Source organism: Apostichopus japonicus, chromosome 3 (assembly GCF_037975245.1).
Source record: "Apostichopus japonicus isolate 1M-3 chromosome 3, ASM3797524v1, whole genome shotgun sequence".
Classification (NCBI taxonomy): domain Eukaryota; kingdom Metazoa; phylum Echinodermata; class Holothuroidea; order Aspidochirotida; family Stichopodidae; genus Apostichopus; species Apostichopus japonicus.
This window is the reverse complement of record NC_092563.1, coordinates 445721-473597: the sequence shown is the minus strand read 5'-3', so window position 1 is coordinate 473597 and position 27877 is coordinate 445721. Positions and strand designations below refer to the sequence as shown.

At 37.9% G+C, this 27877-nt stretch overlaps 2 protein-coding genes across 2 annotated transcripts in view; one reads left to right on the top strand and one right to left on the bottom strand.

The window, feature by feature from the left end:
• The window catches only part of LOC139958767 (uncharacterized), a 48131-nt gene extending 33627 nt beyond the window's left edge, over window positions 1-14504 (top strand). The window contains exon 3 of the mRNA XM_071956100.1: window positions 53-14504. Coding sequence (XP_071812201.1) covers window positions 53-4903 — 4851 coding nt within the window. The 3' untranslated portion in view covers window positions 4904-14504. The remainder of the gene's footprint in view (window positions 1-52) is intronic.
• LOC139958774 (zinc finger protein 341-like) lies at window positions 5362-27631 on the bottom strand. Its single transcript, XM_071956109.1, has 9 exons — window positions 27430-27631; window positions 25835-25921; window positions 23533-24026; window positions 22465-22754; window positions 21244-21433; window positions 19922-19982; window positions 19418-19563; window positions 18700-18899; window positions 5362-16290 (listed from the first exon to the last, which is right to left on the bottom strand). Exons 1-9 carry the CDS (start codon window positions 27458-27460, stop codon window positions 15051-15053), a joined length of 2739 nt encoding a protein of 912 aa, XP_071812210.1. The 5' UTR covers window positions 27461-27631; the 3' UTR covers window positions 5362-15050.
• Window positions 27632-27877: the final 246 nt, after the last annotated feature.

Sequence of the window (27877 nt, the reverse complement as noted above, 5' to 3'; positions counted from 1 at the left end):
ATCATGACCAAAATGGACTAATCATGTCATACATGTTTTATTTTGTCTACAGGCCATTTACAAGAGAAGAAGACCCATGGAAACCCCTGAAGATTTCATCTGTCAACTGTGCCAAATGATCTTTGACAATCCTCGGGATCTCACCGTCCACATTCGCGGCCATAATGAAGCCAGCAGCCACACTTGTAACATCTGTAGTAAGAAGTTGAGTTCAGCAAGCTCTTTAGATAGACACATGCTCATCCATTCTGGTGAGAGACCATTTCAATGTCCCATGTGCGACATGTCTTTTACTACAAATGGGAACATGAACAGGCATCTGAGGACACATGAGAAAGGTTCCAAAGAGGAACAAGAAAAGACTGATAAGAGCGCTGGACCCCAAGAAAGCTTCAAGGGTGATGAAGCTGCAGGAAGCCTCAACTTGTCTCTTCTTTCAACCCCAAAAAGAGCTAGAATGGATTTCAAGCGATTGCAAACATATGGGATGTCCTCTGGTAGTGATATGAACTGTCCAGTTTGCCACAAGTCCTTTATATGCCGCATTGGATTTGAAACCCACATGACCTTTCACCCAGACATGACCCTCAACTGTGTATTTTGCAATCTTAGCTTCCGCAATCAACGAGGGCTACGTATGCACTTGTATAAGGTTCACAAAAAAGATGCAATTGGTGGGAATGGAACGTGTAAATCCTCTGGGGGTAGTCCTTTGAAGAAGTCATCTGGTATTGACGAATTATGTGCTGCTGAGTTCTCAACAACAAAATTTCCACACATTGCTCAGCTTTGGTGCGAAGAAAATTCTCTGAACATGAATGGAGATGTGCGGACAAGTGTCTGCTTGAAATGCAAAAAAGTCTTCCCATGCATGGCTGCCTTGAATCTTCATATTTCCTCCCTCCATGGAGGCAGTAGTCAACAATCCTTGCATGGACCAGAGAAGGTGTTAGGCACAAACAGAAAGATTATAAAAGATGAGCCTGCTTCCGCTGCTGATGAAGCAACTATCGATCTGCCTAAAAGTCCAAAAGATAGCTTCATGAATGCTCTTAGTCTCCAGCCTTCTGACGAATGTGAAGACAGCTGTCCACGGAACTGCTCACCTCAACTTAGTGGTACTTTGTCCAATAAGTATTTGGAAACGGCAGGATCTTCTAATTATGCAAACAATAGTCATCATTTGGTAAATAGGGATGGTCTTTGGAAAGGATTCCCCATTCTTAATTTTGAACAGGCTAGCAGGGAAGTATCTGGTAGATCTGGTAGACCTCTTCCTCAAAGTTTTTCTCCACTTAAAGGAGAGATGGCCAGTGGGGCTCCAAAAAAGCCCTCTGTCGAAATAGAAGATAGCAGCAAGATGATTGGTGATGTGGCCAAAGCTCATGGGCCACTGTCCAGGAGGCAAGATGCTGAACCAGTCACTGGTGATGTGGGAGTTGGCATGCTTACTCCTGCTGAGTTTGCTTCAGCCAATAGTCATATTGATGAAGATGAACTTGAAAGAGAAAGGATGATGACAGAAGACAGTGATGGCTGGAATGATGGCTCATCAGGGCAGAAGTTTAGTCATGTTTGTAAATTTTGCAGCAAGGCTTTCCCATTTCGCAGTACTCTAAAGGTGCATGTCAGAAGCCATATGGGTTTGACTCCTTACAAGTGCATGCTTTGTGATTACTCAAGCGCTGATAAAAGTACCCTTGTTCGCCATATGAGAACCCACAGTGGGGAACGTCCTTATTCTTGTAAACTTTGTGGCTTCCCATTCACTACCAAGGCAAATTGCGAAAGACATGTTAAGAAGCGTCATGCAAAGCTTTCAAAACTTGATATTGATGTTAACATTCAGCACCATCCTCTACAGCGATTGCCTGAACAAGGGCAGTTTCGTTCCCCAGATACCATTTGTAAAATCTGCAACAGGGACTTCAAATTTTTCAGAGACTTGCAAAACCACATGAGAATTCATGAAAAGTCACCCAGTAAGATCTTTGCATGCATCAAATGTAATATGAACTTTTCAAAGAAAAACCAGTGTGTGAGGCATATGTTACGCAAGCATCGTCATCTCAGTTCAAGTGAGATTCAGCAGCATGTGCAAAGCCTTAATCAGAAGGAAGAAAAATCCAAGGTTAAGAAAGAAGATGTCAGCCAGACCTTACAGCCCCTTGAAGAAGAAATACATACTTTTGAAGATTCACCATTTGCCAATCAGACTCATCTCTCAAGACTGCCACGCCCTGTCCCAGTGTATGTCAGTGGTATTTACAAAGAGAGGTCCTCCGGTGTCCAAGAGGAACCCTTAGATTTGTCTCTTCCTAAAATAGTGAGCTTTCCCTCCTTCATGTCTCCAGATATACCTTCAACTTCAAATTACTCTCCTGATGTTGGCAGTGCAGGAGGAGCTTTTACTACTGCCGAGGGTGGTTTAGACAATGCCGAAGGAGCCATGAGATACAAAGATCCATACAGAAAATTTTATAGCCCACGTCTAGATTCACTTGTTTGCCCGCATTGCCTACGATTGTTCAAGAAAGGAAGCAGATTGAAAACTCACATTCGGTCACACACGAGGGAGAGGCCGTTTAGGTGTTCCATGTGTTCTGCTGCCTTCACCCAGAGTTCAAGTCTTGATGAACACATGATCAAGAGACACTGTGAAGAAGAAGATTCTGATCAGAGGGAAATAAAGAGTGGAGTCACTCCTATGCAACTGAAGTTGATAAACAGGGATCACTCCCACATCAGCATCCTAAAAAATTGTTTGCAAAGAAAGGAAGAAGAGGGAACCATGGGAGAAAATCTGAGAGAAACTGATGTGGTGGACAGTAGTAACACAGAGACTTCAGCATCCAGTCATCAGTCAGATTCTAATGTGGACTTGTCCAGTATTTCAAAGATGCTTGCTGCCACAGACTCCAATAAATTTCAGCACTTCATGTCTCCTCAGGTGAACAGGCAGAACTTTGCAGACCAGCCTCCATCTCAGCTTAACAAGAATGTTGAGATGTCCATTGATGCAGATGGAGCAGAAGATGTAATGATAAACCAGGAGCGGAAACTTGTGATTGATACATCAAAGGCAGATTCTGAGAATGTCCATGGAGATCATCAGCACCAAATTAAAGAGGAAGGTGATGCAGATGATTTTATGAAATTCTCAAGGAGTGGGAAGTTAGAGAGCAGGCAGACATGCCCATACTGTCAAAGAAAGTTTCCATGGGTCAGTTCCCTCCGGCGTCATCTCATTACTCACACTGGGCTGAAGCCATACGAATGTCCTCATTGTGGAGCAACATTCTCGACCAAGTCCAACTGCGAGCGCCACATCAATAGGCGTCACCAGGGACAGAAAGAAGGTGAAGTGGAGGTTAGCGACCTTCAGAAGGATCCTTTCAAGTGTAAGGAATGCAGGGAACTGGCCTTCTCGACTCGAAGAAAGCTACAGAAGCATTACAAAGATGATCATCCACTGGTTCCATTCCCCAAAGAATATATGGAAGCTCCTGATGTGATTGTCAATAATAAGGATCTCATAGAGAAGATCCAGCAAGGGTATGACCCAGTCTTGTCATCATCTGTTTCTGGTATCATTCCAGAGGGAACCAAGAAACGTAACCAACTCTTCTTTGGTTCCCAGTCTCAGGTCGACAGGGAACCAATTGATCAGCTCTTGGAAGAAAAGAACAATGAAGATTCATCTTCTGTCCATACCAATAACAGTTACATGGATCAAGGAGGGGATGAGTTGATGGAGCCTGTGTCATATCATGAATCAGAGAGTGCATTCCCTGAAACTGGTGGAGCATCTCCATTTCTAGTGAAAGTTGAGAATGGGCTAAATGGTTACAGTACTCTTATTGAAAAGAGGGAATTGTTGCCAGGAACTCCTCTGAAGATGGATAAAGAGCCAGGTAGTTTGCCTTCTGATGAAGCTTTCTCTGATAGAAACATCTCCGAAGATGACGGTTGTGAGAACTCTGATAGCGACTCCCATGTTTCAACTGCTGCCGGTGATGGTCAAATGATGCTCTCCATGGTAGGTGATCTGTCAGGTGCTGCCTCTCTTGTCATACCACAAGTCACCCTTTCTGGAAAGAAGGGAAAGAAGGGAGCAAGATTTAGTTGCGACCAGTGTTGCAAGAAGTTCAAGAGTGAGCTAACTCTGTTTCGTCACTTAAAGGTTCATCAGCTTGAACATCCTTTCAACTGCACAGAATGCTCAGCCACCTTCACTACAAAATTTAACTGCCAGCGACACATTATGAAGTTACATGGCAAGAGGAAAGAGGATGTGATGAGTATCACAGGGTGTGGGAAGGTGTCAGAACCTGGTGTTCAGAAAGCACCTTCATCCAGCAGTAATCCTCCTAAACAAGTTACGATTGACCCAAGCTCTTCACAGGTACTGTTTTCATATTCCACGAATGTTGGTTTGGCACCTGCAGTAGTTAAAATATTACCCAAAAAACCTTTGAACGACCATGTCATCACTCCCAGTAAGAAGATCTCTAAGCAAAAGATCAAAAATATTCTTCCTAAATTAGGTTCTTCGAAAGCCAAATGGCAGGGTCACATTGACCACTCTAGCAGTGTCTCACAGCTTCTAACTCCTTATCAGAATAACGTCCATTTTTCAAATGGACAATTATTTATAAAAGAAGAGTTGGATGCTAGCTCAGAAGATGCAGGTGTTGATGGAAAGCCAGTTGATGGTAGTTGGAATTATTCAAGTATCCAGTCATCGGCTAGTGATGACACAGGGATGGTAGTAGAGGGGGACATGACTGGTTGTAATTCTGATATCATCAAAGATTTGCTTGGAATTCAAGATTCGTCAACAATGGACCAGATACTTGAATCTGCCGACTCAGCTGCCAAGATATTGGGAGTACAAGGTTAGAGGAGGCGAGGGGAAAAGGTGTGGGGATGGGATGGGAGGGGGGGGGGGAGGTTGGGTTTATATTCAGTATGTAACACAAATACTGTACTTCATTGATGAGTGTTAGAGTCAGACAACCTACAAGATTATTGAAAGAGTTTTTGGCTTCATTTTAGCAATATTTTGATGTGTAAGAAAAGTGGATAGTCCAGTATGCCTTCCTCATGACAGTTTTTATCATGTTTGGTGATGAGTGGAGGGTGTTTGGCTGTGGGGGGGGGGGGGGGCGTATCATGGGGAAGTGGATTTCAACTGCAATCTGTTGATTCAGGAGGTTGTTTATATCTAGTCTTGAGTCTCTAAACTACAAATCTTGAGTTTGATTCAAGTTACTTCAGCATTATTGTGAATTATTCAAGACTGAGTTAAATTATGATTGTTTTATTCAATTACTACCCTTCAGACTGTCCAAGAGAAAGTAATGAAATGTGAAAGCCATCAACCTATCAAGTTTTATTTCGAATCGACTAGGTGACATGTTTTTGCAAGAGTGACCAGAAAATATTCACTCTAGGAAAAAAATGTTTTCTATTTTGGTTGTATCTTTTGTGATGGAATGATATTTACTAAATCAGTACTACTTAAATGCAATAAATATCAAATAATTTGGTAAAAGGGATTTCATTAATAAAAAAAAAATTAAAAAATGGGATATGGGGTGAAAAAATTAATGTGTGTTTATAACTTTTATTGGGAAATATTTAGACAAGTAAACACTGTGTAGATAGTGTAGTAAAAACTTTAAAGTAGATCTTTGGTTGCTCCAGTGTTACAAAAGGTTTACATGATATTTTTTGTATATATTAGCCTTATGAATAGAGGATTAACAAGAGATAGAGAATTGTTAATATCTTTTCATATAATTTTTTCTTTTGGGTTGTTTTGGAAGAACAGTGTGAAGGATATTTTGATTTAAACATTACCGTCTCACTTTCAATTTTGAATGTAAAATAATAGGAATAAAGAAAAAAGGGAAAAAAACTTTAAAACATACCAAGTAGTTTTAAAGCTCTTGACACCTTTGTGTTTAATACTAGGAGTATGTAAAGAGTACACTTCTTAAGGTTTATGTCATTTTAATGCAGCAAACAATAATAAGTTGCTTACATTTGAAAAGAATCAAAACAGATAACTACAGCAAATTTAATGAGAAAAAGAGTTCATTTTGACATTTTTCCAAATTTACTCCTCATGTATATAAGTTTGTTGGTAATCATTTACGATTTCATATTAGGTTACAAAAAGTTTCAATTGAAGGAAATGAACTTTGGTAAAATATTATAGCTTAGAAGATTGTGCCCATGTGTCTCATGTTTTTGTACAAACATTGTACAAGATGTGTTAAGAAAGGATGTTTCTTTAACTGCTGATAGATGTACTCCCCTCCGTCTCCCCCATCTTGTCCAAATTTGAGAAGATGATATTGACTGAAATGTAAACAAAGTCTTGCCACAGTAGACAATAGTTTTAGGCTTGCCCTAATGAGTTCAGGCAACTTATGCAAATGCCAATAATCTTCCATTGACAATAACAATCATCTCTAATTATGTTTCAATATTTGCCAATTTGTTAGCACATGGAAATTTCAGGGATTTTTTTTTGTTTCTCATAAAGTATAATTCTTTTTTGTTTTTAACAGGGCCTTAAAAATTCTTCCAAATGGCAACTCTAGTGGTTTTATAATATATACATATATATTTTTTTGTTTTTATTTAGCTGGAATAATAAACATGTGTAATTTGTCTGTTGAATCAAAATAAAAAGTAAGTTTCATTGTTGCACTGAACTGAAGTATTGTCAGTGTGTTAGTTGGTATTAATGATGAATGATATTATAACTACAGTGTCATTCATTAAAAATGACACTTGAGCCCTTATCATTCAAATTTGACTTCCTTTTTACAAGTATTTTTTAATGACTCCTTTTCTGTATGTGTGTTAAGCAATGTACATACTACTTTGCATAAATTTATACAATACTTTTATAGATTCAAACAGAAAAAAGGACAAGATAAGACAACTCAAGACAATACACTTTAAGAGGAGGTAATGGTAATATAATGACACCAGTTAATACATTAAGGGATCTTCTGGTGGCTGAAGTTGATTGCTGAATAAAAATACTTTAAACTTTTTCTGCATATTTAGGTCAAAACCACATCCTCATAGCAGTTTCCTTTGCAAGAAAATGTTTCTGTTTTTTCTTTATAATAATTAACTCAAAGAAAAAGAAAACAAAGTTGACATAAAAGTTGCATTTTCATGAAATTCTAAATACAGAGAACCTTGACGGCTAAACAAACATTCCAAATGTACCAGGTCTGCAAGAAAACAATCATCAAAAGATTATTGTATGAGACTACAGGATTGCTATTAAGACATTACAGCCCACCTATTGAGATCCACTTCAGGGAAGGATCGAGGTATTAATCTTGAGTTAGGGACAAGATATAGATAGAGAGTCTCAGCTAACAGTGTTGCAGTGTCACATTGTACTGGAGTATTCCTTTTAAAGCATATGATGATGAAGCCTGGATTATGTGGACTGTACTGTAGTTGCCTAATCATAACTATTCCCAGTCCTCGTGGTGTGCTGGTGTTACAAATGGCCATGAAACTCTTTGTGAAATGTGAAATTTTGTACAAGCAAATTGTGAATCATAAAAAACTGAATTACATTTCATATAAAAAAAATGTCAAAATAACAAAGATTTATATGGACTTTTTTTGTAAGAATGAATTTCTAATATTTTGTTTTTTTATGAAGATTTTTTGACCATCCAAAGAGTCTCAATGCTTAGTAGTGTTTGATTTTATTATGCAAATTTTATGTATTTGATATTACAATTTATACTTTTGCAGTGATGTGCATCTATGTATATTGTTTAATACAGTCATTGATTCTACACAGTTTATACTTCAGTATCACGATCAACTGACTCAACCTTTCCAACATGTATTTAATACAGATACCCTATTAAGACACACAGATACCCTATTACATTGTAAGCTAATATGATGAACCAAATGCTGTCTCATGTCAGTGACAATCACATGTTAATTTTCATGTTATTAATTGCATCATGCCTATTGTCATTGCTGAAGTTTAAATAGCTGTACTGAAGAAAAAACTGGGAGGAAAAGAAATTTGACCAATAAAACTTTTGGAGTACTAGTGCATTCTGTTGTCATTGCCCATGTGCTCCATGTAGCCCTGTTCCTCTCCAATGTTAGTTGGCCTATAGAGATTTGGCAGAATTTTATTAAATGCGACATTTTACTTGTGACCTTTGCTAGTGACATCATCAAAAGGAAGCTTTTATAGGGGAAATAAAACAGCATCTATTTAAATCTTCTTTGTTATGTGTTGATGTTGTAAATATTCCTTTCATAGTAAACAATCTATCCTATTGTACATACTTAATCCATTCCACTTTCTTTCTCTATTTCTGTAACCAGATTCTTGCAATTTTTTCATTCCCTACGTACATTTCTGTTTTACTTTTATGTTTTCCCTTAAGATGTGCAACAAAATCCTATTAATTTCCCTTTTTTTTAATCCTGTATATTTTTGCTATCGGAGAAAATGTTTTCAAGAAATGGGATGCTTTGATTATCGATTCTATGGTAAAAGAAAGTTTTGTTAAAGTGAAAAATATGTTTAAAATATTAAGATGTTTATTCCAGAGATATTAGGGAGGAGGTACTGGGTGAAAATAGTTATCAATTTCTTTTCTCTTTCTTTTCTTTAATTTTCCACTCCTTTTTTTTAATTATTAGATAAGTCTGTACTCAAACTGGTATTTTAACTGTACTCTATTTGCCACCACGGATTTGTAATTGTACTCTATGTATAGATACTACTGCAAAATAACATACATAGAACTATGTGACACAATGTGACACCCCTTCTCATTGAATATATTTATGGACCTGTTTGGTACTATATGTATTACATAGTTTCTCCTACTTAAGCATCCCAAGAGCTCCCCAGGATTCATGGAGGACATTAAGTCACATTTGGGGGGGGGGGGGTGTTCTACAACCACTGCCTGTTTGGCAGTTTAATAACATAGAAAGTCTTCCACTGTAGATTTTTTATTGTATAGAAAAAATATTTTATTTGAAGTGTAGATAATCCCCATAAAATGCATACTTCCCTCCCCCTCTCCCACCCCCTAATTTTCCTACAGCATGTTCCTCAAGAACAGTTGACAAAATGAATCTCAGGGATTCAACACATCTGAAACCATACTTTGATGTTAAATGTTAAATATACTACGACTGGCTACATTTGAAGCACTGACTGTGTGTTTAACCTCAAAAAGCCAGATGTGCATATCATCAACATTATTGCCATACTGATCAATCTGGTACTTTTATGTGCATATTTACATTTGTGACATGGCATAGTTCACATCTTACACAGTCAGTTGATGTGGTTTAAATAACTTGCTTAGCATACAAACAATGGTCCTTGCAAGTGTGCCTTTGAAAACCATGTCATAGGGATTCCCTTTTGGAGTTCATACTAGATAGATGGGTGTGGAACCCCCCTCCCCCCCCCCCCACTGTCACTCTGGATCTGCAAATGTATGTTGGTTTCTAGGACTGCCAGTACATCTGCCAGTAGTAATCAGTTCACATCATACTAAATATTGAAAGGTGTATGTTTTGAAATGTATACTCTTCAACCAGAGCTTAAGTAGAGCTTTGTCTTTTGTTGGTCTTCACATTGTCTTCTGTAAGTTGCAAATCATAATGTGTGAGGTATTTCTCCAAACATGGTGTCTTCAAGATTAGTATATTTGTGATGAGAAGAAATATTGGGAAATTTAGTTGTTAACTACTGTTTGGAGTAAACCTTGGTGTCTGATGCAAGAGAATAAGATTAAAGTTTTTAAATTTTTTACTTGGTATTTATTGAGGAGGATGTGCCTGAAAGTAGCCAACTTTTAAGAAATTTCACGGGGGAACCATTTGTGCAAAAATGTTTTAGTTATTTTGATTTTATATGGTGATGGAGCTGAAATATGCAACTCTTCAGTCAATATTGGATTTATACTGTAACAAAAGTGCCTTCATTTATTCCATTCTGGTATATTTTCTTTCAAGAATCTGTCATTTTTGCATTATAAAATCATATGCTTAATACATAAACTATGGGAAATATAAAATGACACAGATGGAAATAAAAAATATTTTTGTTATCTGATGTTTTTTCTATGAATATAGAAGTCATCCCAGCTGAAATGCACCCCCCCCCTCACCCCATCTCCCAACCTCTAAGAAAGCAATTATCCACTTTTCTGTGAGCAGCTTGTGGGACTTTGGTGATGTTCTTGCACCAACAGCATACAGCCTTGCTTTTACCTTTGGGATTGACATATTAATTGTAAGATTCATGAAAAATTGTAAAAATACTCGGCAAAGAACTGCTATGCATCTGTTCATTTGTGTCGCCATTTGGCTATGTTGTGTAGCAATTAGGGTTATTACGTGGTTGAAAAGTGGAACATCACTTCATGTGGGTAGGGTATATGGGGAGGGGTATATGGGAAGGGGATATGGGAAGCAGTATATGGGGAGGGGTATATGGGGAGGTTGAACCCCTGACCTCTGGAGAGCAGTCTAACAGTATTTCCCCAAAATTTTCTTGGCAAAAGGTGATTAAATAGTGTAGTTCAGCCACAAATGATAAACCTTTACATTTAACTCACCAAACCATGTAAATACAATAATTCAATCATGTTTGTGTTGAAAAGAATTGTATCATGCTTCCAAAAGGGTCAGTGATAAATCTGAAATTAGAAAGACCTTAATATAAACTTAGGACAATCTAGTCTGCTGCCAGGACTACCGTATATTGTTTGTTTATCAAAAATGACACAATCGTAGCTAATCGGGACAAAAGGTAGCCACAGTAACACTGATATACAAGATGCAGTATTCCATGGCATATGCTCTACATATGATGATATAAATTCATATAATTTTTATGTGATATTTGTACATTGTAATTATAAAGTGCCTCATGCTGGCCCTCTAAAAAGTGTTTTTTCCCCAAACATTGAATCTGTATTTTACACACAATGAATAAATATTTTCCCAACACATTTATGTTAATTGTGAAGTGGGTTGGGGAAGGGGGAGGGCAGGAGTGTGATAAGATTTGAGTGTGACAATAACAGACACACAATAGTAAATACACACTTGTGTCAGGATTCCACTCAAATGTTGGTCTTTATAATACATTTGGGACAAATTGTCTTTCCACATTTGATATTGAATTTCATGTATTTTTAACAATTTGATGGGAGAAACTTCATCAAACATGAAGATACATCATTATGAATAATTGAAACATGGCATGCATTGGATTATGTGTGTGATACAGGTACCAATTGTTCCATTACAACACAATATATGATAAATATTCATATGGAATGTACATGAGAGTAGATGAATATAGAAAATTAAATAACAAGTAATACAAAAAAATAGAACTCTGTTGTAAGGAATACTGCTGGGGTGTTACTAAAACGAATGACAATTGCGTTACACATAACGAATGACAATATGTTGTACACACTAAAAAATTGCGTTGACTAAAACGAATGACAGTAATGACAGCACAGACATTTGCTTCAACCGGATATCACAGTTCAGACTTCGTTGGTATCTAGATCTAGTAAAGTACGGACAAGATTAAAACGCACCTTATAGTAAGCGAAATTGTAAGTCTGATTTTAAAAAGTAAATTTAACGTCATTTTTCCGATATTAATTGTTAGAAACTAACAATACTATAATCTTGAAACGGCTTCAGTTATCTTTCTATATAAATCTACAGAGGTAAAAAGCACAGCACTTAAGCGCATTCTCACACAAAAACTTTCCCTGTGGTTTCTATCCGTAAATTACACCAAAACCCTGCAACCACGTAACATGCGATTTTCCTCAAATCATTTTTGCGCAGAAAACCAATAACCGCGTTTACTCCACACCGTTAATCATTCTATCTCTTCTCAACACTGTCCTTCGTTGTCATTCGTTGTCATTCGCTGTCATTCTCAAATGATAATTAACCCTGTACAAAGTCAATTGTCATTCGGTCATTCGCTGTCATTCGTTTTAGTTTGTCCCTACTGCTGCAACTTCTGAGACTGAAACAACTCAGGAGATGAACCAATCGGATAATCTAAACCATGATGCAAGATTGTCGCCTAATTACACCAACCACCACACAGAAACCAACCACCACACAGAAACCAACCACCACACAGAAACCAACCACCACACAGAAACCAACCACCACACAGAAACCAACCACCACACAGAAACCAACCCACCATACAGAAACCCAACCACCACATAGAAACCCAACCACCACACAAAACACCAACCACCACACAGAAATTCAACCACCACACTACACCAACCACCACACCAACCACCACACAAAACACCTGAACTTTAAATTCAGTATCTCACAGTCTCGATAAAATACAGTGATTGCCGTTAATCAACCTTTGTGGGTAATTTCCATCATTTAAAAAAAAATTGTAATGTTATTAACTCATCAAACTAAAATTGAATCAATCCATTTTGATTGATTTGTCAATCGTTTTGAATACATTTATCAGACTATGTAAAATCATATATTGTGTATGAACATGGTTCTAGAAATTAAATCAATCTATAAAGCTAAAGACCAAATTTCTTTACATAGTTATACAGAATGTGTTGTTAATTAATGTCTGCAGAGTAATTTATATTATATTATATAATAATTTAACTCTGATAAGATGTTATGTATGACCCCCCTTCCCCCAAATAATTGAAACCAATCAAACTGTTTGAAAACATTCACTTCAGACTCTCCTCCTTCAGTAAACTTCTACATCCCTATCACTCCCTAATTCCAGAAGTCTCAGCAGTTCTAATAAAAATCTCCTTGTTTTTATTCCTTCTTCTTCCAATGCAGTCCAACAGTGATCATTCTCTCATTAAATTTGGCCTAAATCATTAGAATTCTCTGACCTTGGTTATTAGAAATTTAACTTTTGTTGTTAACTTATAAGACCAAGTTAAAGAAATTCCTTTTTATTGTTACGCCTTAGCTCAGTTTGAAGTTTTATATTTAAATATATATATATATATATATATATATATATATATATATATCGTCTTTGTGAATTAGCACTTTAGATCATTGCTCTCTTAGAGTTGTATTTGCACTATATAAATGTATTATTATTGTTATTTTTGTTAAGTAATTTTTCTAGTCATTCTCCCTTCTGCTGGCCTCCCAGATGCTACTGTTTTCATTCCAAGGCTGTAAAGTATTCATATAGAAATTCACACTTGTTAACTCTTTTCATTTGAATTCCATTCTGTATTTATATGAACATTGCTGTTTCTATTATAATACCTCAGCATGGCATTGTATCATCTTAGGAAAATTAACATCTTCATAGTGATCACCGATCAAAGAGAAAGTTCTTTTTCTCTTAATATGAGATGTTCCGTGAAAGGAAAAACAAAAGTCTGACTATTTCCAGCTCCATCACTCGTTAACGAGTGTTTCAATTTCGCTTTGATTGCACGGTCAGAGCAAATAAGTGTAAAAGAAACTGTAACTTAGGAGACGAATGCAAGCTTGATAAAGAGTAATCTAACACACTCAACACGAGATATCACATCTAGATAATTAATTAGGCATCAATGATACACTGAAGAGAAACTGTTGAAGTGCAGAGCACTTCATTTCCGTAATTATTTCTGCTACCTGCTAAGAGACAAACATCGCGATAATATCAGACTGTTAATAATTATGGAGACAAACTAATTTACAAGGTGAAACTACATTTCTGCCATTGTGAGTCAAACACTCTTTAAATGTTCAACTAAAAATCAGAGACTAACTAGACGAAATGTTTTGAGGAATCGTTGGCATCATTCGTTAAAGTTTTCCTTAGAGATCTCGCAAATTGATTTCTTGCTGCAACAAAAGACCAGTCTAGATCCATTGTGTCTTATGTGCTCTAAAGCAATTAAAAAAAAATACATACATACATACATACATACACGCACACATACATACATACATACACACATACATACATACACACATACATACACACATACACACATACATACATACCCTCTTGTACAATAAATTGCATGCTGCATGCAAATTTCCTTCAAGCCACACACCCCCTCACCCTCCCAAACAAAGAGACAAAACACTATTTGCAAGAAGATGTGAATTTTTGAGAGACCGTATTAATATCACAGTTAGGCTTACTTGTAACAATATTGGATAGAGAGTGAACTTCCTTGAACAAAAGAACACACTTCCTTCACACACATCCTTCACAAAGAAGACCATTTCCTATGGATGTTTCCTTGCTAGGGTATCACTAGAGGTACCCTTTGGCATTATGCAATTTGCATGTATTTAGCATTTTGTTAAACACAAGTCCAAATGTCTCAAAACTACTACATTGGCTAATTAATAGCCAATTTTAATTCATGACTCTTTAAGCAATGCCCCCCCCCCCCCAAAAAAAAAAAAAAAAAATTAGAACTGTAACTTTTGTTACGAATGAAACCTCCAAAACAGTTAACGAATGAGCAACGGCTAAAGTAAAGGATAAGCGAAGAGGAAACCAAAAAGATAAGGGACAAAACACAGTATCCCATTGCTTTTAGAAGTTGAGACAAGATTTATAAATATCAAAACAAGCCTAACTGTTTATAGCTTCCTTCAATATACATGAAGGAGACAAATGTGACTGGAGATGAACTTTAACATGTCATGCTGGTTAGGTCTAACATTGTAGTCTGTTCCTTTTCCCTTTCCAAGAATCTCTAACACTGATGACTTGAGTAACAGGAAATAAACAGAGATAAAGCATAGTCACTGCACATACTTCCTGAATAGCTTACAGCCAACCACATTCAACTTCCTTCAAAATCATTGAGTTATAAAATCTGTTTTTGAAGCATTTTCAGCCTTTTTCCAGTTTTAGTGAAATTACATCGATTTCAGTATTAGCTGTACTTCTTTCGTTGTCTTTTTATCAGAAGAGGGAATAAAAACCTCTATTTATCCCCTTCACTTAAAATGTTTTCCATCAAGGCTTCACGATCGTCCATGGCTTTACGAATGTTGTTGTCAGCTTCGGTCGATGAGTTGAGGACTATCACTGTCTCTCTTTGTACGGTTTGTAAAGAGACTACATCAGTGGAATTGTCTTCCTGTGGTCTCTCTTCAAGGTCCCCAACCAGAGTTTGTCCGTCTTCCTCCTGTGCCCTCTCCTCCACCTCCTCCTCATCAAGTTCAGTTGGGAGGGCTTCCCTTGCTTCTTCCTCCGGTAATTCCTCAAGTTCAGTGGGTAGGGCTTCCCTCACTTCTTCCTCTGGTAATTCCTCAAGTTCAACGGCCAAAGCTTGTCTGATTGTATGAACATCCTCCTCGATAAAGTCAAATTTTCCAGAGCGTTGAGATCGTTGCTTAGGTTTAGACTTTCTGGACCTCTTGACAAGCTGAGGACCCTTCATTAAGACCTGCCTGGTTTTTGTGTGAACTACTCGAGTCTGCCTCCCGTCATCCAGTGACAGCTTGCGTTTACGTTTACCGCTGCTGCCGCGTAATGTTTCTCTTTGACCATGAGAGGAAGACTCCCCGTCCTCATCTCCTCTCTGCTCATCGTCTTTCTCTGACGTCTCTTTGGAAAGCCGTCTGGGACCTTTGTTACTGTTACACCTGTGACTTCGTAAGTACTTCTCCCTCTGGAAACCCTTTCCACATCGACCACAGTGCACCTGAAAATCACCCGAGTGTAACTTCATGTGTTCTTGTAAAGTTGGTTTCCTGGTGAAACAGCGGTCGCACTTGTCACACTTGAATGGCTTGATGCCGCTGTGTGAGATGATGTGTGCCTTGAGTTTATCAGCACGGTGAAATTCCTTCTCGCATCCTGTCAGACTCTTAAATGGACATTTGTACTTCTTCACAGCATTGTGTATCAGTTTGTGTCGCTTCAGTTTGTCCTTTCGATTAAATGCTGCTGGGCAAATGTCACACTGGAAGGGATTATCACCAGTATGAATCAGAATGTGAGAGCGCAAGTAATACTCCGTCTTAAAACTCTTCTGACAGATGTCGCAAGTAAATTGGCCGACCGCAGCATGGGAGATTAGATGCCGACGTAAGTAACGTTCACATGAGAACACCTTTTTGCACTCTGGACATGGGTAATTGTGGGTAGTGGTCTTTATGTGATGCTCCAGTGCTTCTGGTGAGGCGTACTTGGTATTGCATTCTGGACATTTAAAGTCTCTGAAGGAATAAAAAAAAATTAAAGATAATACATTCTAAAGGTCTCAATCAGATGAGGGCTAAACCTAAAGGCATAAAGAAATTTGCCAATAAATGATGGTAGATCCTACTGAAAAATTTGTTGACAAGCGGACAACAGAAGAAATGCATGAGAACTAGCAAGCAGTGCATCTCCGAATATCATTTGTTGCTAACATTGTGCATCATCTGTAATCAAACATATTTATAGAGTATCTCAGTGAGCAGACATAATTTAGGTTTTTGACAGAAATTCCAGCTGCACTTTTAGAATACTTAATATAATTAAGTATTTCAAGGGGACTAGCAGTGTTATATCTCTGAAACATGGTTGATATTAGCTAGCTAGAAAGATCAAGAGCTAGCTAGACAGATCAAAGCCAGGCAAAATCATTTGAATTCATTCAATGTGCAGTATTGATTTCCCTCTCTCTCTCTATCTTATTAAGAAGCTTTGTGTCTGGGAGGAGGCAGGGGAATACAAGAGGAACCAAGAGGACCACTACTGCCCCTTGTTATCAGTGGGTTTGGTCAGCTTAGGCCCATGAATTACTTCATCTGTGAAGACTGTAATAGTCTAGAAAGTGACCGACACTTTCTGTACTAAATCAACAACACATTTAACTTCTTTCTCCAGTCTGTTTGCAGCTTCTCAAAATCTAAACAGATGTTCAAGATATGAAACTTTCATGTTTACTTGGTTATTCTGTAATAGGAGATTGAGATGTCAACACAATTACCATCAAAACATAATCATTTATAAAACACATGGCCAATTACTGAGGTATCAATATGTAATGAAACCAAGTAGAGGGCAACATTTCAAAAACATTGAACTAGTATGTACCATGAAAAGGTACTGGAACACTTTCCACAGAAATAGAGTAAAGCCACTGTATATAGATGGCACTATTCATTAATTCATTGTCAATGTTCTACTGCTCCTGGATATAGCCAAATGGTCTATGGAGCGTACAATCTGACATACCGGGCAACAGCACTTGCAAACTTTCAGCAACAAGCAAAAGACACTTTGAATTCATAGAGGGAATTCACTTCATTGTAGGATGTTGTTACAGAAAAGGGTACAACAATGGGCTCTGTATATTTCATGAAACAGGTGCAACAGTCTCTAAAACAATTTTTAAGGTCATATTTCTAGACTTTGCATGTTAAACATATTCCTTCTTCAACAGAGTGTGCATGCCTCAGATATTCCTCATTGCAAAATAAGTGCGAACATTTACATTTGTTTTGTGAGTTTGTTTTTCAAAATATTCAGGATTAATAAGGGTCTATTTTCACATGTAAAGGAATACGTCAATTGAAACTGTGTACATAAGTACAGTAATGATCATCAATGCTGAGACATAGAGCTCATATTCAAGAGCCATCTGTTTGTAATGCATAAAAATCAAACTTAGTGTTTTCTTTTTTTCATTACTTATTTTTCTCCTCTCCCTCTTACAACATATATGTATGTGTATAAGAATAAATGGAGAAAACTTATACAACTATGCTGCATTTAGAGAATGGCTGGATCTTGAATGAGATACAAAAATTAAATTAGTGAGTAATTGGAATTAAAAAAAGGTGAAAGTTTGGGTTTTGCTCTCGAGCAAAACTAGCTCAAACTTCTTCAGTGCATGATCATGGAAAGTGACAAGGAGTAGCAGGAATTGAAACTTCTTATAGGAGAAGAGTTTCGGCATGGCAACGAAGTCAATGTGGCTTACTGAGTTCTGCTGGATTAGCAGAAGTTTTGGTACATGGGATTATCTTTAATCCGTGTCGGATTATTTCAATCTGATTCCATCATAACTTCAAAGGAATTGGTTTGACTTATCTGGCAGGGCAGGTTGTTTCTGATGTTTCAGCCGAATGGCACTGTGGTTTTCAGATTTAGTTCCCAGAAATTTTCTTTTCCTTTTCTAGATGTGTCAGTCCAAGAATCACTTTCTTGTCCGACATGTATATAAGTATTTATATAGATATATCTTGGGGTGGAGGAAGAGTACATACAGTACCTATTGATGTATGTATATTTTTTTTATGTTAATAAGGGATCAGAAGGGAGGATTAAGGGATCAGACCAGAAAAGTATTTACTTATTTCCACTTCTTCCATCTGACATAAGTTATTTTCAACTAACTGCTTACTGTATTGGCTGCCTTTTTTAGTAATGAATTATTTATAAATATTACCCATGGAATGCCGAAAATAATTTGAAACTTGAATTTATTGGGAATATACCTGTTTTGTTAAACACATAGTTTTGATTTTATGTGCATAGCTTGCGGACATTGATTTATACATACAGAACTTTTGATATTTTGTTTATATTAAACTGCTGTAGACTTAAAAGCTGTAGAAGAACAGAGGATTACATACTTCGCGGTTGCTTTCGGGCCTTGGTTCGGATAAAGACTATGTGAGTATTGATGAACTCCAAGGTCATATAAGGTGGAAAACTGCTTGTTGCAAGTCCGACATCGATAGACAAGCTCCTTCTCGTGCGTCTTGGTGTGGTCAATGAATTTGTCCATATCTTTGAAGACTTCATCGCAGGATTTAACGACACATTTATAAACCTGAGGACAAATAAAGGAGATTAAAGAGATTAATTGCTGTTATGAGAATGAACATGGAGGGTGAAAACAGAGTACAAAGGAGGTAATCACCTACATTGTTATAGTTACTTTCTGAGACCTGTTTTCTAAATTTCTGCAAAGAATTTTTAAATATTAGTAGTCTAGAGGCCATGGAGAGCTCCATTAACAAAAATAGAATGTAAATTTCCTGATAAGAAATTTTGGAAATTAATTGAAAAAAAATTGATAAAAGAAACATGATGTAAAACAGAACCTTGAAATGTTTATACTTTGTATATTTTGTGGGGCCAAACATTTCACAGTAAAACTTAAATACAAACAAAAAAGACTCTCTTGGATTAAGGCAACTAACTCTATTGAGGGTATGAAAACATCTGTTTTGATGTTAGTCAGGGAAGGAACATCTTCTGTAGATATGAGTTCCTTTAAAGCAAGTTACTCCTACAGTAGAGGAGTCTGCCCATATCCTGGATAAGACTAGTCACATCTAACATTACCTGTAAGTCCTTGTGGACTGACATGTGTGACTTCAGCTGGAAATAACTCTTGAATTTCTCTTCGCAGAAACGACAAACGTAAGAATTATCTATGAAGAGTACTGTCTTCTCATCTACACCAAGATGTAAATCCCCCATTTCTTTATCTGGAAGATTTTACGACAGAGAGAGAGAGAGAGATTAAGGAAATGGAGGAAGTCAATTTCCATGGTTATTATTATTATTATTATAATTATTAATATTTCAACTAAAGTGATAGACAAAGCAATTGAAATAGTTGGTTGTCAGTGATGTTACAGATTATTGCAGAATTCACTTTTATAAAAAAATAAAAAATCATTTCTTTTCATATCTCAGCATCAGAAAACATTGTAAAGTTGTGAAACTCAGTCCTTCCATCAACCTCTTCCAGGTAGCGACAACACTGGAAAAAAGTAGATTAACACAACTAATAATAATTGACACGTAAAGTTATAGCTTTCAAAGGTAAAGTAATTAACTCACCAATCACAACAGGTGGGCCTTCCTTATCTTTATCGGAGGAAGTTCCTATTTTTTGAATGAGCTGTAAGAGTAAGACCAGAAAAGGGATCTAACTTAAATACTAGGAAAATCTCACTATAACAGGTTTCAAAAATGGACATGGTACAAAAACCATCTTTGTTTTGTTTCTTTTCTGTGGTATATTTCCATTTTTTTCTAATTTAGATCTGGAAATACAAATACAAACAGTTCAGCGTCAGTTGATTTTAGTGAGTAGGAAGGTATGCATATTGAATGGGAACAGAGTGACATGTTTCCCACTTGGCTGGTGGTATGGATGGGTGATGGTATGGATGGGTGATGGTATGGATGGGTGGGTGGTGGTATGGATGGGTGGTGGTATGAATGGGTGATGGTATGTATGGGTGGGTGGTGGTATGGATGGGTGGTGGTATGGATGGGTGATGGTATGAATGGTGGTATGGATGGGTGATGGTATGGATTAGTGATGGTATGGATGGGTGATGGTATGGATTAGTGATGGTATGGATGGGTGGTGGTATGGATGGGTGATAGTATGAATCGTGGTATGGATGGGTTGTGGTATGGATAGGTGATGGTATGGATGGGTGATGGTATGGATTAGTGATGGTATGGATGGGTGGTGGTATGGATGGGTGATAGTATGAATGGTGGTATGGGTGGGTGATGGTATGGATGGGTGATGGTATGAATGGTGGTATGGATGGGTGGTGGTATGGATGGGTGATGGTATGAATGGTGGTATGGATGGGTGATGGTATGGATTAGTGATGGTATGGATGGGTGATGGTATGGATTAGTGATGGTATGGATGGGTGGTGGTATGGATGGGTGATAGTATGAATCGTGGTATGGATGGGTTGTGGTATGGATGGGTGATGGTATGGATGGGTGATGGTATGGATTAGTGATGGTATGGATGGGTGGTGGTATGGATGGGTGATAGTATGAATGGTGGTATGGGTGGGTGATGGTATGGATGGGTGATGGTATGGATTAGTGATGGTATGGATAGGTGGGTGGTGGTATGGATGGGTGATAGTATGAATGGTGGTATGGATGGGTGGTGGTATGGATGGGTGATGGTATGGATGGGTGATGGTATGGATAAGTGATGGTATGGATAGGTGGGTGGTGGTATGGATGGGTGATGGTATGAATGGTGGTATGGATGGGTGATGGTATGGGTGGGTGGTATGGATGGCTGGTGGTATGGATGGGTGATGGGGGTGAAACATCTATGGACTGACACTGGTCAAAGCTCCCTTGATGTATTGTTGAGTGTTAGCAAGCAAACTCACTGTTTTTGGTAATGTATCTTCTTTCCCTCCAGGCCAAACCTTATGTGTCTGCATGTGTTTTTTTACATTTGACTTCTGTGCAAAGGCCCTGCCACAGACAATGCACTGGAAAGGCTTTTCCCCAGTGTGGCTTCTAATATGTTGTTGGAGGTCAAAGTTCTTAGTGAAAGTGCTTCCACAGTAATTGCACCTGTCAATAAAAGAACAACATATATTTTACTGTATAACTCTGCAAACTGTTTCTGCAAAATATTCAGTAATCTGATGGTGACTCTTTCAAAATCAATTATTCTTGGAATAAATTTGTGAAGTTGCATCCAGAGACACTCAATACTATATCTGGGTAGTTTATCACCTTCTCATGACCAAACCATGCTTTTCAAAATTTGACTAGAAACTGAACAAGTTTGTTGTGATTCCCAAGTCTAATAGCTCAAACTTGTCAGAAATTGTTGGAAAAGCATGTTGTTCTAGTCTAACACAGTACAAAGATCAAAATAAAATAAAACTGTAAGCAAACTGCTTATCCACTAGAGAGCCTGTGTAGGAGAATATGTAAAATTAAGTTGGCCTGACGTTTCGATCCTAGCAGGATCTTCTTCAAAGGTTAAAATTTTAGCCTTTGAAGAAGATCCTGCTAGGATCGAAATGTCAGGCCAACTTACTTTTACATACAGTACAAAGATATCACCATCTGGCCGTAGGGTGCTATAGCTCAAACATTAATACCTTCAATTGGGTTTGACTATGCAGAGTTTTAGAGTAACTTTCACAGCATGTTGTGGCAGTTTATATCTTAACATTCATTACCAAACAACCAGTCCTGTGAAAATACCAGCACAGTGTCAAAAGTCAAACTTGAGGGCTTAAATCCAAATTGTATCCCTTCCTCCTGTTGGATAAAACGTGCTGTTACAAATAATTTGCATTCAAAAGGATGAAGATTTAGACTTTGCTCATCCCGTTTCAGTTCTAAGTAACTGCTTTGAGATACTGAGTAGGCAAAAATGTATGAATACTTGAAATTTAACCTAATTTTGTCCCTGAATAATCTACATTGACTAAGACAGCCACATCAGAAGCTCATCAATTCACAAGAATATTTCGATAGTCATTACAATAAAAACATCGCAACCAATTAATCACTGTAAAATATGCTTTGTCTACAAAAAAATACATACTTTCATGCATTGTAAAGTGATATCATGAAATAACACTGACTTAAGTTTGCCAGCTTTCTTGTTTGGATCTGATGACCTTCGTGTTCTTTTTATGGGTAGCATGTAATCGCTTGACCCCGATGTGCCAATGTCTGTATTTTCTGCCGGTGCTAGAGTGGGTAGCCTAGACACCTCTGTAGCAGGTGCTATCTTTCTGACTTGTTGTGTAACAACAGGAGCAGTATCTGTGGATGTTTGCATGGTCTGAGCTGACAATGCCGGTTGAAGGTTCAAATGAATCAGTTGGTTACCACCGATGTTTATGTTGTTGGTGACTCCGGTGAAAACTTGCTGCAGGAGAAAAACAGAAAAAACAATACCACCCTGTATAAGACATGGATGGTTAACCGAATATTCTGCAGGACATGAGGGCTCCCTTGAGAACACTCTGCGTGTCTGTAAGACATCTATTTAAAAGTGATTGTACAATCCAACTTTATATTAATCCACTTTGAATAGAATACTCACAATTTTTTGTGTACCTAAACTGCAAACATTTCAGCAATACTACACGGTCATAGCAACATATATTGGTTAATCTGAGGCTTGTGACCTCAAAACTTGATGTCCCAAGCTCCTCCAACTGAGCTATCCAATCTGTAACTAGCCATCTCGTGATATAAACTGTTTATGTAGGGTGTAATAGTTCCAAGACAGGTGGACACCAACATGTTCCACTTAAAGAATTTAGGTCACATATCTTGGAAAATGATGGAGAGGTGTTGCTCTTAAGATTGCCTGTTTTATCAAGATATTTGCCTGACATAGTGTACTAGTTCAAGTTTTCAAGGGCTACTGTCTGATCATGTAAACACCAGGGAGGAACAGGCATTGTTTCCACTTGGTCTTGCCAAAACTTGAAACTTTGCACATAGTTTAATGTAGTAGCATAAAGCAACTTGTATTGACTATAACCTCAACTTTAAGACTTGCCTTTGCTCGGAGTTGTGGTGCCCGGGATTACTATTTATTCCTTAGATTACCAGTGTATGAAATCAAATACTTACCAAACTTTGTCTGATTCAGAATGATCATAAAATATTAAATCAATGCATTTCCCTTGACCTACCTGAGGGGTCTGTAAAGCGTTTCCTGGTAGTGTCATATTACTAACAGAAGTCACAATCCTTGCACCATTCTGTGATGTAAGGAATGGTGTCCCTGCTAACGAGGTTGATGGCAGCAAACTATTTTGCTGGAGTTGCTGTATGTTAGTCTGCAGTTGTTGGATGCCCTGTTGCATATTCTGGTCGATGTTAGAGAACGGGGAAATTAACACCTCGTCGCTCAGAATCATTCCTGGGTTCAGTTGGCTTAGAGGCGACTGGGGAATGTTATCGACCCCGCAGCCAGACCGCCCCTGTTGGGTGGTGACTGTGAAAGCGCTGTTGTTCTGTGGGGTCTGCACAATGGCCTGGCTGCGACTGATGGAGGGTGTGAGGCTGGAGAGGGTGACTAATGTCTGTTGTTGCTGGCTGCATTGTTCCCTCTTGTGTACCATAAAGTTAGACAGCGATGAGAACTGCTTTTTGCATTTACCACACTGGAATACATCTTCTTCATCTGTAATTTCAAAAAAATAATTAGTTCTTGAATAGGAGTGGACAAAACTTCTATATAGTCAGATAGTATGACAATCTGGTGGTAATGTTGGAGGGTGCGGGTAAGTGGGGAGGGGGGGGGAGGGGCCTATGAAAAGTACCAAACTTAGACTCTCCTACAGTTATGAAAAAGAGATAATACACAAGTTGACCATTGTTGTGAATGAGGAATGTTACTTTGAATGAAATCATAAACCAATAAACAAAATGTTAGCAGTGTTGAAATAAATGTTAACAACTAAATGAAATGTCTTTAAAAAGAGCTGATTAATATTTAATCATAAAATCATACAACCACGGGGAAGCTCCAACCAAACCTACTTCACTGAATCTATATATATGGGGCGGTTAAAACAACAAGCTTCTTTGAAGATCATTTAGAGTGCATGGCCCCAAATTTTAACATGCTTGAGCTGTTACAGGGTTTCAAGAGTACGTTGCTGTTGGTTTCTGCATCTCAATCTTACTTCCTGGCATTGAGGAGTCTTAAATTAGACAATTAAATGCTTAGAGATACTACTTTGAGGGTGTTATTAAAATGCTTGTTAAAGTTGGAGGATGAGTGACCATTATTGACTTTCCTACGTATTTGTGTCCAATCCTGACGACCTTTAACACATACCATTATGTATCACTGGTGGATTGGTCAGGACTAGGAACTTTAACACATACCATTATGTATCACTGGCTTGGATTGGTCAGGATTAGGCCATTTAACACATACCATTATGTATCACTGGCTTGGATTGGTCAGGACTAGGAACTTTAACACATACCATTATGTATCACTGGCTTGGATTGGTCAGGACTAGGAACTTTAACACATACCATTATGTATCACTGGCTTGGATTGGTCAGGATTGGGACATTTAACACATACCATTATGTATCACTGGCTTGGATTGGTCAGGAATAGGAACTTTAACACGTACCATTATGTACCACTGGCTTTGATTGGTCAGGATTGGGACATTTAACACTTACCATTATGTATCACTGGCTTGGATTGGTCAGGAATAGGAACTTTAACACATAACACTATGTACCACTGGCTTTGATTGGTCAGGATTGGGACGTTTCACACATACCATTATGTATCACTGGCTTGTATTGCTTAGGATTTGGACCTTTAACACATACCATTATGTATCACTGGCTTTGATTGGTCAGGATTGGGACATTTAACACATACCATTATGTATCACTTGCTTGTATTGGTCAGGTTTGGAACCTTTAACACATACCACTATGTACCACTGGCTTTGATTGGTCAGGATTGGGACACTTACCATTACGTATCACTGGCTTTGATTGGTCAGGATTTGGACATTTAACACATACCATTATGTATCACTGGCTTGGATTGGTCAGGTTTGGGACATTTAACACCATTATGTATCACTGGATTTGATTGGTCAGGATTGGGACTGTTAACACATACCATTATGTATCACAGGCTGAGTTCTCCCTTAGTTTGATTTTCCTTTAGCCAAGAATCAGTAATGGGTAATTAGAGGCTCATCAATAAAAATAACAGTACTATGTAGCACACAACATTTATGTCTACTCTGGAAGCAGATTGCATCATCATCATTATTTATACATTCAAAACTGGAATATGTAGCTTAGGGAACATAACTAGCACTGGAGTTGTTCTTTTTTGTTGGATTATGACAACTCAACATTAAAATTCTACCCTCAGTCAACGATTAACATTTTAGACAAACAATGTTAAAACACCAACAGGTTGTGTTTTGTGCATAAAGTTACCTTGTGACCCTGGAGACTCCTGTGTTACAGGGGCTGGCTGAGTATCTAACAGAGATTGCATAGACAGTCCACTGGTGTCCATGGACGCTGCAGGAGCAGGAAAAACAAAACAAGACAATTTAATTACATTCCTAATTGTGCATGTTAGGGAAAAAAATCTTGTTTTTAGTGAGCACAAAACAAGCAGGAACCTGAGAATGAAAGTTTTGGACCACCTGTCAAGTTGGCCATACAGCGATGATCTTTGTGCAATAAATACCATATATGCCTGCCCATGATAACTGTCATTTTCCAATCAAACCATTCACACTCGAATATTTTCTTATATCCGAACACAACAAAACATTGGTTTATACCATCAGGCTACCAACAATTACTTGCTAGATTTTTTTCTCATAGTTCATTACTTAGTGGGCACTTAAAGGCATTGCAGACTCGCCCCAAACCGTGTGCGGCCATCTGAAAAAATTAACTTTCTGTTGCTTGCAAGTGACATTTTGATTGTGTCACTACAAAATGCAGACAGTAATAAAACGTGATACCTTGTTATCTTTAGCTGGACCTGAGATATCCATCGCTGTATGTTTATACAATGTGCTGTGGGTATTGACAGTAGCTGTGTGTATTGACTGTAAACTAGTGTCTAATTACCGACGGTAGCAAGCTGTGTGTGTATTTTCTGGGATCAATGGTGGTGTCTAACACTTCTGTTACACCTCATTCCAAACTAGGTCAGATTACTGGCATTAGACGTTACTTTTTGCCGAGTCTTCACACCCTTTAACAGATACCTCCCATTCTCAATTTTTCTTTTTTTGGACTTAGAATGGCAAATTCCAAATCAATTGCAATGTGTTGACATTATGGAAACTCTAACATAAAGGCTTTCACAGCCTGTGTGAATGGTAGCAAATTACAATGAACTGAAACATCCTTTACTAGTATTGTATTGTCAGAAGAACTCCATCGATTATATTTGCATATCATGCTTGGGGATATCTAGCTTTTATCTACCCTCCATTCCCTTCCCCAAACATGGTGTGAAAAGTATAAATTATCAATAGGTTACATGTAAAACACTTGCTTTCCTGAGGAACATGTTCTCTACATGTATGTAATTTGTAATGTACCTTGAAAGGACCTTTAAACTTAGTGCCAAGGGACATATTATGAATATTCATGAGAAAATGGCTCTTCTTTGTCTTCAACATCACACCACATCTCAAATCTGTAAAATTATGTATCCCTACGTACGAACTACATGTACATTTTATGAAAACACAATCATGCCAATACGAAGGTACTACAATATTTGGTTTACTAAATTCCATGGAGCAATTTAACTTGTCAAAGTTTTTGTGAAAACGAACGATAATTTACATACACGCTATGGTGTAAGAGCACATAGACAACTGTTCTCGCTACAGCCCTTATGTACGGAAAACACACATGCTACTTTGCTAGCTGAGCAACGACAACTTGACGGGTGCGACCAACGACTCAACAGCGTCGTGCAAATATTAATTTAACTGATATAAATTAATTGAGAAAATGTAACGTGAATGATAATACAAGATGATTAACCCATTACTTACCCGCTAAAACGTTGAAAATGTCTTGAGACATTTTATTTAAGAGAGAATTCACTTCTACCGTAGAGCTGCTTCTTTCATTAGCATGGGGCGAATGTAATTATAAATACTTACCTCATGAATATTTATATTACAAATTACGGTAGCTGCCAAATGCCATTCGTGCAGTTTAAGTAGCTTCCAAACACTGCATTTCGAAACTGTTTTCTCCATTACTCAATAATACAGTACTTCGATCATGCACTAGCAGCAGTGGCGTCACCAGACTTTTCAGTCTGGGGGGGCACAGGGGGGGCACCAGCATTTGATGGGGGGGGGCACTTAGGTGGATACGGATCGCCGTCCTGGGGGAGGGGTCTAAGAGGAGGGGGTGCCCCCTCCAGGCGCGGCGGAACGGGAAAATGATTTGGGGGGCTAATGTGTAGAGACTATCTAAGTGGAGCGCCACCAT

Coding starts and splice junctions, on each gene's coding strand:
- LOC139958774 (XM_071956109.1), bottom strand. CDS start 27,460: ATGTCTCAAGACATTTTCAACGTTTTAGCGG. Junction 21,434..22,464: donor AAGAAAGCTGGCAAACTTAA/GTCAGTGTTATT, acceptor TTTTATTGACAG/GTGCAATTACTGTGGAAGCA. Junction 19,983..21,243: donor AAGATACATTACCAAAAACA/GTGAGTTTGCTT, acceptor TTACTCTTACAG/CTCATTCAAAAAATAGGAAC.